The sequence below is a fragment of the Pteronotus mesoamericanus genome, unplaced genomic scaffold (genome assembly GCF_021234165.1).
Source record: "Pteronotus mesoamericanus isolate MK-2021 breed Mesoamerican mustached bat unplaced genomic scaffold, CSHL_Meso_final scaffold_827, whole genome shotgun sequence".
NCBI lineage: Eukaryota > Metazoa > Chordata > Mammalia > Chiroptera > Mormoopidae > Pteronotus > Pteronotus mesoamericanus.
In genome coordinates, this window is record NW_026555327.1 from 217314 (window position 1) to 235772 (window position 18459).

At 53.9% G+C, this 18459-nt stretch overlaps 1 protein-coding gene across 1 annotated transcript; it reads right to left on the reverse strand.

Moving 5' to 3' along the window:
- Positions 1-259: 259 nt before the first annotated feature.
- MAN2B1 (mannosidase alpha class 2B member 1) lies at positions 260-14232 on the reverse strand. Its single transcript, XM_054563511.1, has 24 exons — positions 14074-14232; positions 13241-13343; positions 12824-12997; positions 12266-12459; positions 11508-11640; positions 11085-11230; positions 10093-10209; positions 8015-8097; positions 7817-7937; positions 7667-7745; positions 7355-7464; positions 6893-7000; positions 6495-6611; positions 5588-5836; positions 4693-4790; positions 4493-4610; positions 2974-3092; positions 2782-2883; positions 2504-2591; positions 2243-2323; positions 1577-1804; positions 1160-1315; positions 956-1058; positions 260-457 (listed from the first exon to the last, which is right to left on the reverse strand). Exons 1-24 carry the CDS (start codon positions 14203-14205, stop codon positions 351-353), a joined length of 3066 nt encoding a protein of 1021 aa, XP_054419486.1. The 5' UTR covers positions 14206-14232; the 3' UTR covers positions 260-350.
- Between the last annotated feature and the right edge of the window lie 4227 nt (positions 14233-18459).

Here is an 18459-nt window from a genome sequence, read left to right on the forward strand (position 1 = left end):
TCGCTGCTGTCTCCTCAAGACAGCTGTACAATGGCCTAAGTGAACGGAGGAGGGAAGCAGGAGTGGGGGACAGAGTAGGGAATGAGGCGGAGTGTGAACAGTACAGGCTCTGGTGTGAGGATCCAGGCAGCCAACTGACCTCCCGGCAAGGCCTCCGGTCAGCGTCAGCTAGAGTTCGCAGACCTTTCTGGGTAATAAATTCTATCACCCTCAAAAAAAAAATAAATACACACATTCAGTCACACCTTGACCCAAGGCTTGCTAGTGGCACTTTAATGGCTTTCACGGGTGGCAGCAGCAGCAAGAGAAGGGGATCAGACTGGAAAGGGGGCAGCCTGGCCCCAGCAGGTCTAGCTGTCCTCCCACTGCACGGAGGCCAGGAACGTGCGGATCTCCATGGGCTGCAGTGTGATGCTGGCAGGGTCCAGCCTCGAGGGAAAGGGCTTGAGGGTGGGGCCTGGGGAGATGCAGGGGAAGAGTGAGCGCTGCAGACTTCCTCTGCCCCCCTCCCTCACCCCGTGCTCCCTCCCCTGGGCCTGGACACAGCCATACACCCTCAAATCTGCCCCCAGGGTCTCACTACCAGACTCTTCAACTGCTCCCCCGGGCCTGGATACCGCTCCTAGCTCCCAAAATTCCTCCCAACGCCCGGCCACTGCCCCCACACCCTCAAGCCCCATTTCAAGGATTGTCAAGCCAACCCCAAGGCTGATGAGCAACCCCACCCCACCTCCAAACGAGACACTGACAGAGACCCAAATCTTGTTCTTAGGACTGCACACCAACCGCAGACACCCAAGAGCCACCACTAGTTTGCTGGACCTGCTTAAGACCCTTAGACCCCTAACCTGGATCTGAACGATGCCCGAGACTGTGGAGCTGGACCTGGGTCCCGGCCAACATCCCGCAACTGCCACACAGCCCCCTGCTCCCGGTCACCAGGGCAAGCACCCACCCGTGTTCTGTGTCCACTGGAGTCTGGAGGCACTGGCCCGAAGCTGGTTGGCGGCCAGCGTGGTCTCCTTAAGGTCGGTGATGGTGAAGGCAGAGAACAGGTCCTGCAGGCAGTGGGCGGGGCGGGGCGGGCAGAGTGGTGTCAACGCGGGGTTTCCCCTCTCCCCTCTCTAGCTTCTCTCCTTCCCACCTCTGCCCTCTTTACCCTCAAGTCCAAGGTAACCGGAGAGCTCAAGTTGCCGCCCTTGTCCTCCCCTACGGCGAACTGGTGTTCAAAGCGCAGCAGCAGCATTTTAGGGCCCCAACGCGCCAGTGTGAGCAGGTGTACATTGGGCGGCAGCTCCCGGCGGAGTCCCGAGAACTGCGAGAAAGGAGCCAGGGAGACCGGGAGTCCAGAGAGGCGGGGTTTAGCCTAGGTCCTGGGGACGGGATTTAACCTGGGCCTGGGCGACCCGGCTCAGCCAGGAAAGCTGGGGCAGGGGGCAGGGGACGGGGAGCGGGGGGGAGGGGGCGGCGCGGGTTGGGGGGCTGAACCAATGAGGGGATGGGGCAGTGCCAGGTTAGACAGCCCCGCCCCACCTCCGGTCTCGCTCGCTCCTCTTTGCTGGCCCGCGCCCCTCACCTGCTTGCGCGGGGCTACCCCCAAGTGGTAGGGGATGCCGCCACCCGGGGCCAGCACCACCTGCGGGGCCAGGAGCTCCTTTTCAGCCTGCAACCGGTGCCTGACAGCCGCGGTCCGGGCCTTATCCAGCAGCACAAGGTGGCGCCCTCGCACCCACAACCCCAACCCGTTCTCCAGCAGCGGCTCCCCGACTCCACGTTCGTCGTCTTTCAACAGCCTGCGGTGCAGCTGCGGGAAGAGAGGCCAGGGGCGGGTGAGGACCCCTCTGGCCAATTTTGCGGCCAGAAATTGCGAGAACTTTAAAAGAAATAGAAGACTCAGGGGGAGGGGGGAGGCGGAATCAGATGAAAATGAAGGCCTGGTAGGAGGGACCGCAGCAGAAAGGCGGATCCTGCCTAGGAGAGAACTAGGACAGTGGGAGGTAAGGACCTAGCGGAAGCCTGGATAGAGCAGGTCAGGACCTGGAGGGGGCGCCTGGGTAGGGACTGCATAAAAAGAGTGGAATAAACTTCTCACATAGGAATGGAGGTCTCAGCTTAGTAGAACCCCAAACGGAGGGGTGCACCTAGCAGAGAACTGGGACGGAAATTGGCTTCAAGGTCCCGCAGGGGGCCAGGGGGGAACTGGTGGGAGAACTCTAGCTTAGATGGGGCTTGGACCACTCACCATGAGCTCTACGGAGCCATCTCTCAGGCTGCTGCCCCCCTGGGAGCGATCCGTCAGCACCGTCAGCTGCACTTTCCCATCCTAGAGGGGAAGGGGTGGGGCTAAGGAAGCACACTGCCAGCCAGCCCCGGCCCCGGCCCCCAGGCAGACCCCACAGGGGACGGTGGACACTGCCAAGGACAGTTGGGAGATGCGAAGAATGAAGGGTGACCCCCTACTTTGTAGAAGAGTATCCAGAAGAGATGGGACTGGGGCAGGTACCGTAATATAAATGCGGCTGTTGACTGGATAGTAGTTTCCTGCCACTGGCTCAGTCTGGTTCAACTTCCAGGCAGGTCGGTAATTCCTCCTGGGCAGGGAAGAAATAGGGTCCAGTTTGGCCCAGGCTCTGGGTCCCCTTCCCCAGCTCCCCTTTCCCAGGTCGCTCCTCATTCCCACTTCATCCTCCCCCTTCCGCACTCATAGAATCAGCAGGCGCCCCAACCACCCACGGGCCCCAACACACCACAGACCACCCCTCAGTGCTCCGTCACCCCCACCTCCTCTCCAGGATCTCCCGGCCATTGCTGTCAGTGAAGAAGTGTCCTTTTGTCTCCAGCGGAGTGTCAAAACGACTGATCACTTCCTTCCCCCAGTCATCACTGTACTCAAAGGAACGGCAAGGTGGTGAGCCTGGCCTACCTCCACTCTGCCCTGGTCCCCTCCCCTTGGTCCCAGCCTGTGCCACTCACCCCACAGGTATCGGTCCCACCGTCCACTCCAACTCCAGGTGCCGCTGACCTGGGTACAGACGAACCACCTGGGAACACCAGGCTGAGAAGTTCTGGTGCACCTCCTGAACCAAGGCCGTCTGCAGGCACATCGGGCAGGTGTGAGCCCACATCTGAGCGGAGGTGAACCCTACAAATGTCCGCCCCTCCTGGGACCCTCACAAAGGCTGGGGTCAGGGTCAACCCCACTGAGAGCAGGAGAACACCGTCTACCTCTCCCACCTGCCTTGGTGTGATGCCCACACATCTCACCACAATCACTGACACATGATTCTTGAGTGTGGCATACATGCTCGGTAGCCACCGCTACCCCGTCTCCCCTCCTTAGAATAAGATTCTAGCTGGGCGTATGGCTACCTAGAATAAACTATATAGTCCAGTCTTCCCTGAGGCTATCAGTAGCTGTGTGACTATAGTCTGCCCATTGGAAAATGATCAAAGTGGTATGACAGCATTTCTTGCCCCTTTCCTTCTCCCACTAGCTCAGATGCAAAAATGATGGCTGGAGCTTAAGCAGCCATCTTGGGTCACGAGGTAGAAGCTAAATGTTAAGGAAAGCAAAGCAATAAAATAGAAGGGGCCTGAATGACTGTGGAACCATGCCACCTACCCTGGATGGCCCAGCCAGACTTTCTGTTCCATGGAAAGAACCTCTTATTTTAGGCACAGTTAATTTGGGTAACTCTGTTACAAGAGTAAAGCTATACCCTAACTCCTGTAGGCAGACATTCACTGCAACGGGAGTCATGTCAAAGGTGAGTCTTACACCTTGACTGGTGTGGCTCAGTAGTTTGGGCGTGGTCCCACAAACCAAAAGTTTGACAGTTCGATTCTGGGTCAGGGCACATGCCCAGGTTGCAAATTCAATCCCCAGCTGGGGTATGTATGAGAGGCAGCTGATCAATGTTTCTCTCTCACATCCAAGTTTCTCTCCCTCTTTTTCTCCCTCCCTTCCCTTCTCTCTACCTTACCATCACCTGCCCCATTCCCACCCTAAGGGGAAATGTCAGCAAGAGACTCCAGGAAACCACACAAGCATGAGGCCCTGTTCCCAACCAGATGCACGCACAGAAAACCCCCCTAATTGAGAATCACCCAAGCCCTATCCAAGTGTGAACTCTCCAATATGCACCCCAGATGTAATCCCATCCTAGCACAGATCCTTAATGAACTCAAGTAGTTCCACCTGGCTCTCCCCATTCATGAGCCAAGTAGGAACACCCGCAGTTTCAAAAGCAAAGTAGAATACTGACACCGACAGCTGATGTAAATACTTTTGTATGCCACAGCATACCGAGCTGATGAATATCAGCCCTACGGAAGGGTCCTCAAGTCTTCCCCTCAGATCTTAGCCCTCTGATCTGATGGAGACGTAAATCCTTCCCCCACCCCCACCCCCACCCCCACCCCACACACTGCACACCACCCTCCCAGGCTCCACAGAGCCCACAGAGTCCGCTCATCATCCCTGGCCCCAGACCTTCACCAGGCGGGTCTGAGCCCAATGGCTCATGGGCAGTGGTTCCTGTCGACTGGGTCTGAAGATGTAGGCACCCGAGACCTGGGTGCTTAGGCTGTTGCCTGTACTGGCGTTGTACCTGGGGCCGGGTTAGGTGAACGTCAGGTAAGGAAATCCAGCTCTGTTCCCACCTCCTCCCTGGCCTGGTGGTCCTCCCTCACCAGTAGAAGGCTTGGCGAACAGGCAGCAGTAGGTCCTGGTCCAGGTTCTTTATCTCCATCAGGAACCCTGTGTCAGGGTCAAACCTGGCCCTGATGTGCTGGGCGTAAAAGGGGGGACAGATGTTAATGACCATCCTTTCAGCCAAGGGCAGCTTTATCCTTCCTGGGACTCAGGAGAAAACCCTGGAGTCGCCCTTCCCTCCTCTCTCTCTCATTCCTCACCCCTGACCCTACTGGCAAGTCCTAGCAGCTCCACCTTCTACCGTATCCTCAATCTGACTGCTTCTTGCCGCCGCCAAGGCCCTCCAGGACTAGTGCTACGGACCCCTTCCTGGCCTCCCCAGTCTGTTGCCTGCCCATAGCCACCAGGATGCACTGTGTCCCCCAAATCCAACCTTTAGCTGGTCTTCTGGGGGTCCAAGGCTGCTTATGCAACTGATAGGAATCACAGTGCCAGGTCCACGAGACTTTTAAAGACCCATGGAAATTTATAAATTTCAATTTCCTTTAGAGCGTTTGCATCTGCTGCTCCCTCCCTCCCTGCCTGCCTGCCTGCCTGCCTGGATCCCTTTTGCCCCATGTAGCTTCCAAATGGCCACGTGGCTCCCCGCCTCAAGTCTCTGACACACCTTCACTTAATTTGCAAACCCCAACCACCATCAGCATTGACGTATCTGTCAAACGCCACCCATGATCACACTAGGCCCTCACAACAGCCCCAGTAGAGGATGTTAAGACTCAAAGCAAGGTGGTCACTCGGTCAAGGACACACAGTAGGGTGGCTGGTGACACTAGACCATGAACCCAAGACCCACTGACCCAGAATCAGTACAGTTCACCATGGCACCTCAAATTTGTCACCATGGCAGGAAAGGGAACCTGTATGGGGTCTCACCTCGTTTTGGATGGTCAAGACATGGGACGAGGACTTGATGCGAGACGCGTGCTTGACGGGGGACGTGTGCTTGACGGGGGACGTGTGCTTGACGGGGGACGTGTGCTTGATGCGGGATCTAGACTGGTGGATGCGAGCCTGTGGGCTTTGGCGGGGCACCTTGGTGACTGAGTAGATACTAAAGCCAAGGGCAGGCACCGAGGCTGAGAAAAGCAGCTCCTGAATGTCTGAGCTGGGCATTGTCACCACCTGAGGTGAGGGAGAAGGGAAACTGGTTCAAGAGGCTGTGTGTACACCTGTAGAGGTACACGTACAGAAAGGGGTCACGCTCCAGAAGGGGAAGAAGTCCCAGGATGGGGAGAAGAAATTTAGGTGTTGGGTGGGGGGTATGGAGGGGACAGAAATTCTGAGTTAAAGATTGCAGAAAAGAAAAGAGAAAACAAAAAAGAAAAAAATACTTCAGGTAGAAAACCACCACCAGGAGGAGAGACTGTGGAAGGGGAAAGAAGTGAGGGAATAAGTCGGAGAAGAGGTCTTTGAGGCAAGAGAGTGACGGAAAGACACAATTTTCAGGGAAGGAAGAGGTTCATGGGAAGAGGCCTTCCAGAATGAGATAATATTCATAAAGAGAAAAATCTGTCATGGGGAGATATTAAAAAGGGACAGATATTCACGGGGGAAAAATGTTGCCAGGAGGTGTTACATTAAGGGACAATGCAGGGGGGGGGTTGGCGGGGGAGGGGGGGTTAGATTCAGAGGAGGAAAAAAACGCACTGGGCCGGAGGTATTCATGGAGGGCGCAGGTAACCAGGAAGGTGTCCGTGGGGGGAAGGGAGAAATGCCCATAAGGAGAGGTAGTCATGGGAGTAGGGTATTCAAGGGAGGAATATTCATCAAATGGGCTCACATCGCTGGGCACAACTGTGCCACTGGGATCCTTCACAAGGAAAGTGTGTTTGCTGACTGGAAGCCGCACCATCCAATCTACTTTCCTCCCCAAGGGGTTATAAATGGTCACCTGGAACTGGGGTGGGAGGATGGGAGTGGGCATGAGTTACAGGAGGCCTTCTCCAAACCCACCCACAGTGAACAGCGGCTGCCCCGGGTGATCCAAGCCCCCATGCGGTCTCCGTCCCGCCCCAGCTTCACTGAGCCCCCTGTAGTCTGGCCCAGAGCGATCCACTAAAACAGTTCAGCTACCGGCCCCACCTCTTCGCCTCGCACAGTGGGTTCCCAGGCTCAAGGGACCTGGCCGCTGGCCCCGTCCCCCACCCCACCCAATCCCTTGTCCCAGGCGCTGCTTACTCTCTCTGCAGATTGGCTGAGTGGACACTGGCTAATATTGAGGTTGCGGCAAAAAACGAACTTCTCTTTGGAGCCGCTGAGCCGCGCCAGTGCATTGCTCAGGAGAACCTGGGAAGGAGCGTAAAGGAAAGGGTCGGCTCTGCAAGCCCACCGCGTAGCCTCCTCCCCCCACCCAAGCCCGCCCACGAGCCCTTTCTAGGCCTTCCTTAGGTCTCCGCTCGCTCCGCACCCCTTCTTAGCCCTTCCAGGGCCTGCCCCATTCCAGTCTCCGCCCCTCTCATCCCAGGCCCCACCCCACGACCACTTAACAGGCTCCGCCCTGCTGCCTCGTCCTGCCCCGTTCACGCCTACACCACTCCTGCCACAAGCCCCACCCCACTAGCACTTCTAGACTCCACCTCTTGTCTTAGACCACGCCCCTTCCTGACTCCGCCCTCAGGCCCCGGGCCCCGCCCCACACACCTCGCAGGGGCCCCACCCTGCTGCCAGCTGGCGTGCGTAGTCGTCTGCAACGTGTTGCTTGGAGGTCCCACTGACTGCATCGTGGTGCTGAAGCACAGCCATTGCCTCGTCTGCAGGTAGATGGTGGTGAACGAGTTGTGGGCCAGGTAGGGTCTTTGCAGGACTCTGAGTCCCGACCCCAGGGAGATGCGAAAGGTCATGTGCGGGATGGGCAGGGTTCTTTTGGGCCTTCAGAAGGGACTCAAGGATGTGGCCGTGGTCTGGTGTCCAGCTTGAGCCCCACCCCCATCCCCTCACCAGCCAGACACCTACTGAGGGGTGCACTGTCTCCAGAGCCATAGGGTCCCACGTTGGCCGCCGGGCCGGCCAGCGCTTCCAGCTGGTTGCACACCTTGGGGGCAGGGAATATGTTGAGGCATGAGTACTGTCGGGACCCCACCCTACAGACAAGCGCCCACTTACCTGCAGGAAGTTATAGCTGAGGCGTTCGTAGCGTTTGAGCGCCGGACGGCTAGAAAAGAAGCCAGTCCAGAACTGGTGGGGCCCATCCGCATAGGGGAAGAAGTCATCCTGTTTCACCGACCTGCCGAGGCATTGTGGGCGGGGTCACTACCCGCAGGGCAGGCCAACCCTCCCACGCTCCCCAGGCGCCCCATATACCAGGTGAGGTTAGCCTTGTTCAGCTCCCAGAGGTAACAGGCTGGAGTGGAGTAGAGAACATTGACACGGCTCCCGTTGGCCTGCTGTTGGGGGAAGGTGTGCGTGTGTGAGCCTTTGGAGCCTGAAACTTTCTGGCGGTTGAGCCCACAGGTGTGCAGTTCATACACACATGTATGCGTCCAGTGGGTTCATATTCCCTTCATTCACATTTTGAGTGCAAACCAATAACCAAGTGTGAAAATGTACTTTGGCCAAACCTAAATATTACCAGCCTATAAAGAATTTCAGCGATGTAAGAAGAAATCTGAAATTTTACTAAACTTTTTAAATAATTTCAATTTTACTATTTAAAACTCTTGTGGAAAAACTGAGTATGACATATAGGGCAGGAATAATAATTTCTCTGCACTGTCAGGTTACCGCCAAATAACACAATTGTTAACACTAAATAAAGGCTCACTTTCAACTGAGGGAGGTAGAGGAACAAGAAGGTGACCTCTTCCATCAGGAAAGGGTGTTTGTACCAGTGCCTGGTACACAGTAGGTGCTCAGTCACTCACCTGAATGAATGAAGGGAAATGCATGGGACCACATGCCCTTATGTGCATACACACATCTACACTTCTGCACACACAGTCACATATACACAGTTACACACACAGACCCACACACACACTGTATTCACTCAGCAATCACTCAGGATTGCTGACACAATCTAGAACCAGAGGCCAGCCCCAGTCTCGTGGAATTCACAGTCAAGTGCAGAAGAGAGATTGAATGGATAGGCAGCTGGTTACAGTCAGCCTGGACGTTGCAGGTACTTGTGAAGAGCGGTCTGAGTACAGAGGAAGAGCAAGAGGCTTCCTGGAGGAGAAGACGTTGCAACTGGTATCTTAAAGGAGAAGCAGAATGTTTTCAGCCCCAAAGAATAAGAATAATAAACAAAAACATAATGCTTATTACTTGCCCAGCACTGTTCTAATGGATCTGTGTAAATGAACTCAAACTCTCATCCAGAGCCCTGTCAGGTGAGAACCACCATTATGACCATTTTCTAGATAACAATACTGAGACACCGAGTGCTGAACATTTCTTAAGGTCACAGAGCCAGTAAGTGGCAGAGCTAGGATTCGAACTGAGAGATTCCCATTTCCATAGAATGGAGTGGGTAAAGGAGCCTTCAGTGGCAGGAGAAAAACTATGAAAGTGTGGCATGCTGGTGGCCCAGGAACATGACATTTGCAGAAGGAAGGGACCAGGGTGTTCAGGCTCCTCACAGGCATGGAAGGGCTGAGAAATGTCCTCTGGGAGGCCCTGGTGCCATTACTGAAAGCTGTTTTGGTGAAACAACAGTGCAGGGAGTGTGTGGAAGGTGAGGACATGGAGACTGTGCTGGCAGACGACTCTGAGGATGGAAGCAATGGGAAGGGACGTGTTAAATGGAAGAGGGGGGACAATGTTCTGTGCTGATGGGAGAGTGACTGCCTGCCCACACAGCCACAGGCCACTTACAAGGGCCCTACCAACACATGCACGTTAGGCAAAAATGTCCATGTCCTAATGCCCAGAACCTGCGACATGGCAAACAGGAATTAGGCTTCCAGCTGGAATTAAAGTTGCTAATCAGATGACCTTAAAACAGAATATCCTGCATTATCTGGGTGACCCCAATGTAATCACAAGGGTCTTTAAAAGTAGAAGAGGAAAGAGGAAGAAGTGAGAGCGAGAGGAGACGTGATGGCAGAAGCAGGATCAGACTTTGAAGGTGGAGGAAGGGGCCGTGAGTCAAGCAATGTGGGCGGCCTCTGGAAGATGGACGAGGCCAGGGAGCTTCCCCCTAGAGCTGCCAGAGGAATGCGGTCCTGCCGAATCTTGAGTTTAGCACAGTGTAACCTGTGTCGGACTTCTGACCTATAGAACTATAAAGCATATGTATTTCCTTTGTTTTGAGCCACTAAATTTGTGGTGATTATTTAGTCACAGGAGCAAGAGAACTAAGAGAGCACCCATAGCTATTCATCTGACCCAAGGCCCAGGGACACAAGCACGCATGTGCACACACGGTGGGCCACACTCACCTGGGCATTGACCAACCGGATGAGCTTATCAAGGTTCTTGAACCATATGTTGGCATTCTCGTACTGGAAGTCTGAACCCATGGTCATCACGGTGTGGTTGCTGCGGTAGAACCGGCCCTGCAGACAGAATGGGGTGTCCTCAGGCCAGAGTGTCCTGGCCACCCCTGTGTACAGCTGTGTCTTGGCATATTATGTGGTCAAATGTGGGTGCACGGTTGCATGGGAAGGGGGGTGTGTGGAAGTGTGTCACATCGATATATAAGGACATGAGTAAAAATAGCCACAAGTTGCCCTGGCCTGGTAGCTCAACTGGTTAGAGCATCATCCCAATACACCAAGGTGGTGGGTTTGATTCTCAGTCAGGACACATGCAAGGATCAATCAATGAATGCACAAATAAGTGAAACAACAAACTGATATTTCTCTCTCTCTCTCTCTCTCTCTCTCTCTCTCTCTCGCCACCCCCTTTCCCTCTCTTTAAAATTAATTTTTAAAAATTGCCAGAAGTGCCCTGGCTGGTGTGGCTCAGTGGATTGAGTGCTGACCTGCAAACCAAAGGGTCACTGGTTCGATTCCCAGTCAGGGCACATGCCGGGGTTTTGAGCCAACTCCCCAGTGAGGGGAGCTGGAGAGGGAGCCACACATTGATGTTTCTCTCCCTCTCTTTCTCCCTTCCTTCCCCTCTCTAAAAATAAATAACTAACTAAGTTGCCAGAAGTTATTGAGTAATTCTCAGGCCTGCCACACAGATGAGAGTACTGAAGCGCCACGCGATGCTATCTCATTACCACAGTAAGTATGCACAGTGGTGAAGAGGCTCACACGCTTCTAATCAGAAATACACAAATCCAGAAGGAGGACAGGGTGAGGGTGAATGGAATATTATCTTCCTCTGAGGGTATGAGGAAGTATTAGGGAATCAGACCCTGGCCATGGGAAGGGCCCAATGCATCATACACACCAGTCTTCCAGGCTCTGGACACCGGGGTTACCTGGGCAGTAGCTAACTGTAGGAAGTAATCGACCAGTTCTTTGGCATTGTACTCAGGGCTGCGGGGGTCCTCCACGATGGGTTTGTCAGCACACAGGACATCCCAGCACAGATGCTCCGGCGGGTTGTACATGTTGGGGAGCACGCCTGTGGGCCACATCAGGCTCAGGGTCGCCCAGCGCTCCAGACCTGTCCTGGGGTCAAAGCTCGCCATGCCCCACCGAAATCGGACTTCAGAATTTGTGGGAGCCCAATGTAAAGTGCAAGCGCTGGGCCCTTAGTCATAAATTATTAAAAATTTCAAGATGATTAACAGCGGAGTGTGAAACCAAGCCCAGGGCTCTTCCGAGTGTGGGGTCCTGGGTGACTGCACAGGTCACATGCCTTTGGTGCTGGCCCTGCCCCCACCTCTCTACCCCCTTACTGGTGAAGAGGTCAGCAGCTGGGGGCTTCAGGCTGGCACTGGCCCGCCACACCTGCTCCATCTCGAGATTCTTCATCCGCACGAACTTATCTTGATAATCCAGGCGCCCGAAGAAGAAGCCGTCAAAACCCATCTGGAAGTGGGGTAGGATAAGGAGTGGGAACAAGGGCAGATGACTAAGTGCCCAGCCCCCCACCACCACCCGCCAGCCCCCTCAGCATGGGAGGGATGGTAAGAGCACAGAAAAGAAGCAGGTCTGAAACCAGAGAGGCCTCCAGCACATTTGGAAACTTAGGGAAGGGTCAAAATGCACCCTAGGAAAGCTGAAAGGGAGTGGGTCCAACGCTAGAACCCACCTCCACCTTCCAGAAAGGGAGTCTGACTCAAGGAGAGCCTCCCCCTCTGGCAGGCTGAGGATGGAAGGGGTCAAGATGCGCTAGTCAAGAAGCCAGTTGCAAAGCAGGGCAGGCCTCCATCTGCTCGCTGGCTTGGGGAGGAGCTAGGGTTCTAGCAAACTGGGTGGGATCAGGATAGGAGGAGTCACCATCTGCAGGGGGTGGCCAGCCTGGGCTAGGGCGGATGGGCCGAGGCCAGAGCTGCAAAGGAGTAGGTCTCCAGAGGCAGGGTCTCAAGAGGTCAGAGGGACAGGGAACAGGGCCTGGTCCGTGTTAGCCTGCAAGGAAGGGCTGGGCTTCAGGGGCCAAGGGAGGAGTCAAAGTGAGTGAAGGGGCAGGTACAAGGGAAGTGGGGAAAAACACCTGTGCGAACAGTGAGGCCTGCTCCCGAGAATGGCCGAAGGGGTCAATGTGCCAGGCCACACGGGGGCGCCCGTCATTGCCAAAGGTGTCCTCCAGGAAGCGCAGCCCTAGTGTCATCTGGTCTATGATGGCTCCGTAGTGGGTGGCCGCCTCATCATTCATCACCCAGCCACCGTTGGCAAACTCCAGGCGCCCTGTGCCAGAAGGGGCAAAATCTGGGTAGGCTGTCAGGGCCAGGAGCGGGGCTGGGGTTGGCAGTGCAGGGCATGAGAAGATCTGCCTGCATGCCCAGGCCTGAAAGGAGAAGAGGGGTCTCTCCCAGGCCAGTATATCCAGATATGGAACAGAGGGCCCCCTGCATGCCAGGCTTCCCAAAGGATCCATCGGCAGTGGAGCCTTGTAGGATGCCTATGAGTCCTACAAATAAAGGGAAATTCCTGGCAGGCAAGTCACATGCATATACATTCTGCACATAGCATGAGATAATCTCAGAAGCCATGGTAGCAGAAACAGAAGCTAAGCTGGGCTTCCTCTTTTCACTTCCTTGGGGCAGCTCACCCTGGCGCACCAGGTCCCGCACAACATCCTGTGTTGCATTTGTCTGTTGATGCCACCAACGGGAGAAGAAGGCCATCTCCACATAGACAAAGCGACGGGTGGGCTCCGCCAGCAGGGAAGAGATGACGGAGTCTAGAATGTACTGAACGCCCGCATGCTGGATGCTAGTGTAAACTGTGGGCACAGGGGTCAGGCAATCAAGGATCAGCAAGCCAAGGGGAACATTCCTAGACAGCCCCGTTCTCGCGCAGAGCCACCTCTCACTGACACCAAGCACGCACTCAGACCACGCTGTCATAAAAGCACCCTTTTCTGGCTGGGCATTGCCCCCACCCTAATATCCAGGACCCAGAAAGGATTTGAAGGGCTCAGAGGGATCATGGGAGTCCCAGGAGTCAGTCCCCGCCATCTACTCACTGCCATAAAAGTACTGGTCCACTGTCTTGAGCCAGCCCACGTCATCATGCGTGTGGGCCACCAGGTGAACGTTGAGCATGTCCGGCTGCACCGTGGGGCATTTCTGCACAGGGATCCCCAAATGCACACTCACACACCCTGTCTCTTAGCCCAAGGTTAAGAGGAAGGCTGATGTGGGAGTGGGGATGGGGGGCACAAGCTAAGTCGATCTACAGATGAGTGACTCAGAGAGGTCAGGCCAGGCCCTTCCAAGAAGGAAACACACACATAGCTGTGCTCACAGATACAACTCCCTAGTGGCACAACTCCTCAGGGCAGCCTTCATTCACACCCTGGGAAAATAATAATAGTAGTAGCTAAAGTTTATTAAGTATTTGTAAATACCAAGCAGCCACCTTGTGGGAGGGGGACAATATTATCTCCAGTTTTCAGATGAGAGCACTGAGATCAGAGAAGTGACTGGCCCACACAGCCAGGAAGTGGAGGAGCCAGGCTGGAACTCCAGGCCAGCTGACTCCAGACTTCCAGTTCTCCACCAGCACCGTCCCTCCCCCCCACCCCCACCCCTACCCCACACACGCCCAATCACACAGCTCAATGCATGCAAAGTCCAGGCAAGCCGACCCACAGAAGCAAGGAGACAGGTACAGGCAGCCCCGTTCTCTGACGCGCAGAGCCAGACTCCTCACTGACACCAAGCACGCACTCGGACCACGCAGTCTTAGCAGCAACCCTTCACCAGGCATCCACAGAACAGACCCACCCCCACCTCCAGACCCTACTCGGAGCTTCCCTCTGGGTCAGGGACATTTCCGCTCGCGGGCCCCGCTCACCTCGTATCCCGCGGCCCGAGCGCTAGGCACAGCCAAAAACAAAAGAAGGAAAGAAAGAGGCGGGATCGGTGGCCCCATTGCGACCCGGCCGCCGCCAGCGCGGACCCCAGAAGGCCGCGCGTCGGCTCCCATAGCCCCGCCACCGCCACAGCCTCCTCCACTGCTGCCTCTAGTGGGTTCTCGGCAAAGCTAGGGCCGGGTAAAGGCCCCGCCCCCGGAACCCGGTCTGGCCAATGGGCGCCTGTGGGGGCGGGGTTAGGACGCAGCGGGGCTCTTCGAGGGACAGAGGCCTTGGTTTGGGGTGCTCCTTGGGGCACCGGTCATGTTCCACCCTCGGAGTGCTGGTTTGGCCAGAGGAGCCTTTAGCGTTTCGTCGCCGACGTGTGGACTTGGAGTACTCTTTTGTCCCCATAAGCGAAGAGGGCTCAGATTTTCCTACTGGTGCCGGGTTGGCCTAAAAGGTGGAATGAGTTGCATGGATGGTCCTAAAGTGTTCCATTAACCTTCAGGGCTCGGGTCCTGGAGGGACCTAGCCTGGCTAGGAGAAGGAGTTAGTGGGGGTCCTGTGCCGTCCAGCAGGGTTTGAGACGTTGGGTAAAGGAACTGCTCCTGGAGTGCTGGGGGTGGGAAGCATCCCCCTGGTTGGGAGAATTCTCCGTGTTTGTACACACAGACCCAGGAAAAAGCCCCAGTACTGAAAAATCTATCTCTATAATAAGAGGGCAGGAAAAGACCAAAGAAAGAAAGAGGCTGGTCATAAATGGAGATTAAGGGAAACTTACACAGGAGGCATGTCTTGGGTGGTGGCAAGAGGAAATAGATCCCCGCGGGGCTTGGCAGGTGCCAAAGAATTATATAGCTTAAAGAGGGGAATATCATGGATACTAGCACATGAATGCTACCAGGTATGAAAATTACTTCACAAGCTTGAACAGTTCAGGACAACAACCTGTTCCCTAAACCAGCATGTAGCAGGAGGCGAGGGAGGGGTACTGGTTTATGTCAGAATAGATATCAAGTACAGGCAGTCTCTAGGGGAGGTTTGCAGTAAGCAACCACCCCATTCCGGCCCAGATCAACTCCCTCGTCCAGCAAAGGTCACATCATGGAACAGCCTCTCCTCCACACTCTACCGCTCAGGACCTGCTCTTACAATCTCACATGACCTCTTCTTGCCTGAGGGGCTTCAGTAGCAGGGAGGTAGCTCTTAGTTGCCAATTGACCTCACTGGAGACGCAGTCTGCACCAACAGTACAGGCACATACAAGAGACAAATTAAAAGAAGCAGTCCAAATATTAGTAACAACTTTTTCCACCATGCTTCCCCCCACCCTCCAAGACCCAAACCAGCGGGTTAGTAAGTCACCTAGGCTTGGGGCTGGGTCATTTAAGGCATTTACTTGAGTTTCCATGTGCTAACAAATAAGTATTAACAGATTCATCTGGTACCGAAGCACAACAGTCAGTTTGGATAATGGCACAGACCCACCTCCACCCCGCATACACACATACACCCCTATAACTGGATGCTACAGGAACAGCAGGAAGTCTATGGTCCGAAAGACAGATATTTAGTAGGGACCTGAATTGGGGGATCTATGAGAATTACACTTACAGTCTGATCTTTAGATGTTAATGTAGCCACAGTGTTGGGAACCCAGCCAGGCTGTGTAAGCCTGTTGGTGAGGAAGAAGTGGTGCTCTCTGGTGTAAGGAGGTAAATAAGGAGAGGAATATATTAGATCAGGACCCCTACCTTCTCTCCTCTTTGAATGGCCATGTACCAATCCACATACAGCCCGTCTCTATGGGTCCTGACTACATTAGGATGACAAGTCCTACGGGAGACTGAGCAGTTCCTCTCCTACCGTGGGCGTGAAGTAACCAAGCTATTCCAGCATAACATCCCATCTCAGGTGCCAGGAAATGACCCGTGTTCTAAGGACAAGAGGTCCTGGTACCCTCGGCATCATGGTCCACTGGTCCACGGCAAGTGTCAGGACTATTGCTGTCTCCTTTGTTTCTCACACCTTTACCATGCTGGGTGCCTCATTTGAGTTCCCAGCCTGGCATATGGAGTAATAGGCCCCACAGGTTGGCCATTTCAGTGTATTAACACTTGGGAAAACAACTTTGTGTACCTGGCCAAAGTAGGTTTTCCAGTTAGTAATTTTACCTGTTTAGGGCACCATTTTTTCATTCCACCAACCCATCATACGGGAGATGGAACCTGCGTTCAAGTAACCGTATTGACCAGGTCACTGTATTTTAAAGACAGCCCTGTCTCCATAGTTATGCGCTATCCTATTTGGGCACTAGCCCACCTACTCTTTCAGGGTACCCTCTGCAATGTCAACTGACGGGTCAGTTATTAGGCATGTGTTTTTGACAAGGCACCTGCTTCCTGGTGACCTAGAGGTGCAGATGCCTTATGGGCAGGGACATGGAAGTACCATGATCTTCCCCAGGCTCTTTAAGTGAACCCAAATATCTTTCCACATCTCTTGTCCCCATAAAGGTTTGTTCATAATCATCCACCCCTCCATTTCCATTGTCCAAGCCACAAAGTCAATCCCTTTAAAATGGCCAAACTGTCAGTACGTAGGATCAGTGGCCAATGTTCACGCGTGATCACCAGCCGCACAGCTCTTAATTCAGCCCACTGACTATCGCAGTGTGTTCTTGTTTCCACCCAGAGAGTGTCAATGGACAACTGAATGGCAACTGCAGTCCAGGGAGACAAATTACCCTCACTAGAGCTACTGGTGTACCAAGTGCCAGCCAGAATTTCCCCTATTCCTTCTTCACAGGTTGGAGGGCCCAACCCAGGGATGACAGCAGGAGCATGTGCGGGGTCTGCACATTTAACGGCCTCACGGTCCCTGCATCTTTGGAGACAAAGGTCTATTTGACTGAGCACTCCCCTGCTGTAGGCATGTAGGCATGTCACTTGGTCAGCACTCGGGTCTGAGCCATGACAGAGGTGTGCCTCATGCTGTCTCCCTTGGATGGGAGAGAAGTTCATACTGTAACTGGCTACTCTTTGGTAAGAGGCTCTACCTTCTACCTGCAGGAGCGCTGCATACACTGCCAGTCACTACTGTTCTATCGAGGTGTGTCTGCTTTCTTCCCCCTTCCACAACTGGGACCAAAGTCCAAAGGGCACTCGTTTCTTCTGCTGTTTTTGCCCTTGCTTCCTGGGGTTGAAATACCTGATTCAAATGGCGATACGGCCTGGGAGAGTGCAAGAGTTTTAATCTCTTGGATCAGTGTTTTTGCTTTCTCAAAGGCAGCTGCTAGTTTGCCTCCCCAGTCCCACATATTGTCCCTTCTTAAGTAGGTAACATAACGGGCAAAGGATATGTGCTAAGTGGAGTATAAATGTTCACCAGTACCCCCAAATTCTTACAAAAGGCTGTACCTCTTCCACATTTTTTGGTATTGGGTAGGCTTATCCCTTGTCTCTGACAGCCGCAGGGACAACGCAGGTCTTACCCCACCATACGATTCCAAAGGATTTGACTGCAGTGCCCAGACCTGGGATTTTCTGCATATTCACTATCCATCCTCTCTGTTTAAATGGTCCAGCAAAGCCTGCAAGGCTTTCTGCAGTAGAGGCAAACCTTCCTGGGTTAGCATTGCTGTTGATATAGTAAGCCCATTTCACGGAGATCGGGAAGGAAAACAGTGAGCGGTCCTGAGCCACCATCCCATGGTGTACAGAGAGGCTATAGCCTTGAGGGAGCACTTGGAAGGTATATACCTCAAGTGGGAAACCCATTTTCTAACAGTTTCTTTGTTACTGTGAGTGCATCAGCCTTGTGGCAAGGAAGGCTTCAACCCATCCAGGAAATACACACAACCACAGGAACAGACTGATAACCTATACTAAGCAGCAGCTGAATCAAGTCCAGCTTAAATGCCCTGTAATGCATGAAGAAATGCAAAAAATTAAAAATTAAAATTAAAAAAAGGTGGGGGTCTGGAAGAACCAAGCAGCCGCCTTGGGTTTCCCATGGCCCCCACTGCTTGCTTAGTTTACAATCATTGATCACCCATCTTAACTTCCCTGACTGAGGAGCAGAAAACTGCCATGTTACAAGGACATCAAGGTGGCAAAAGGATGGCACTGAGCTGCCATCTTTGCAGAAGCAGAATGGACTTTCATCCACAAGTGCAGCAATCTTTATAGTTCTTGTCGGATTTTTTTGGGGGGGCGGAGTGGCTACTGACTTTTTATAAAGTCAGATAGGGCATTTCAAAAAGTTACTTTGATAAAACATAGAATCTGTGCTTCTAATAAGGCAGAAAACTTGTTACATTATCTTAGCAGGAGTTAATTCACGGTCCAAGAAAACTTTGTCCACTTAGGAGGGAAAAAGAAAAC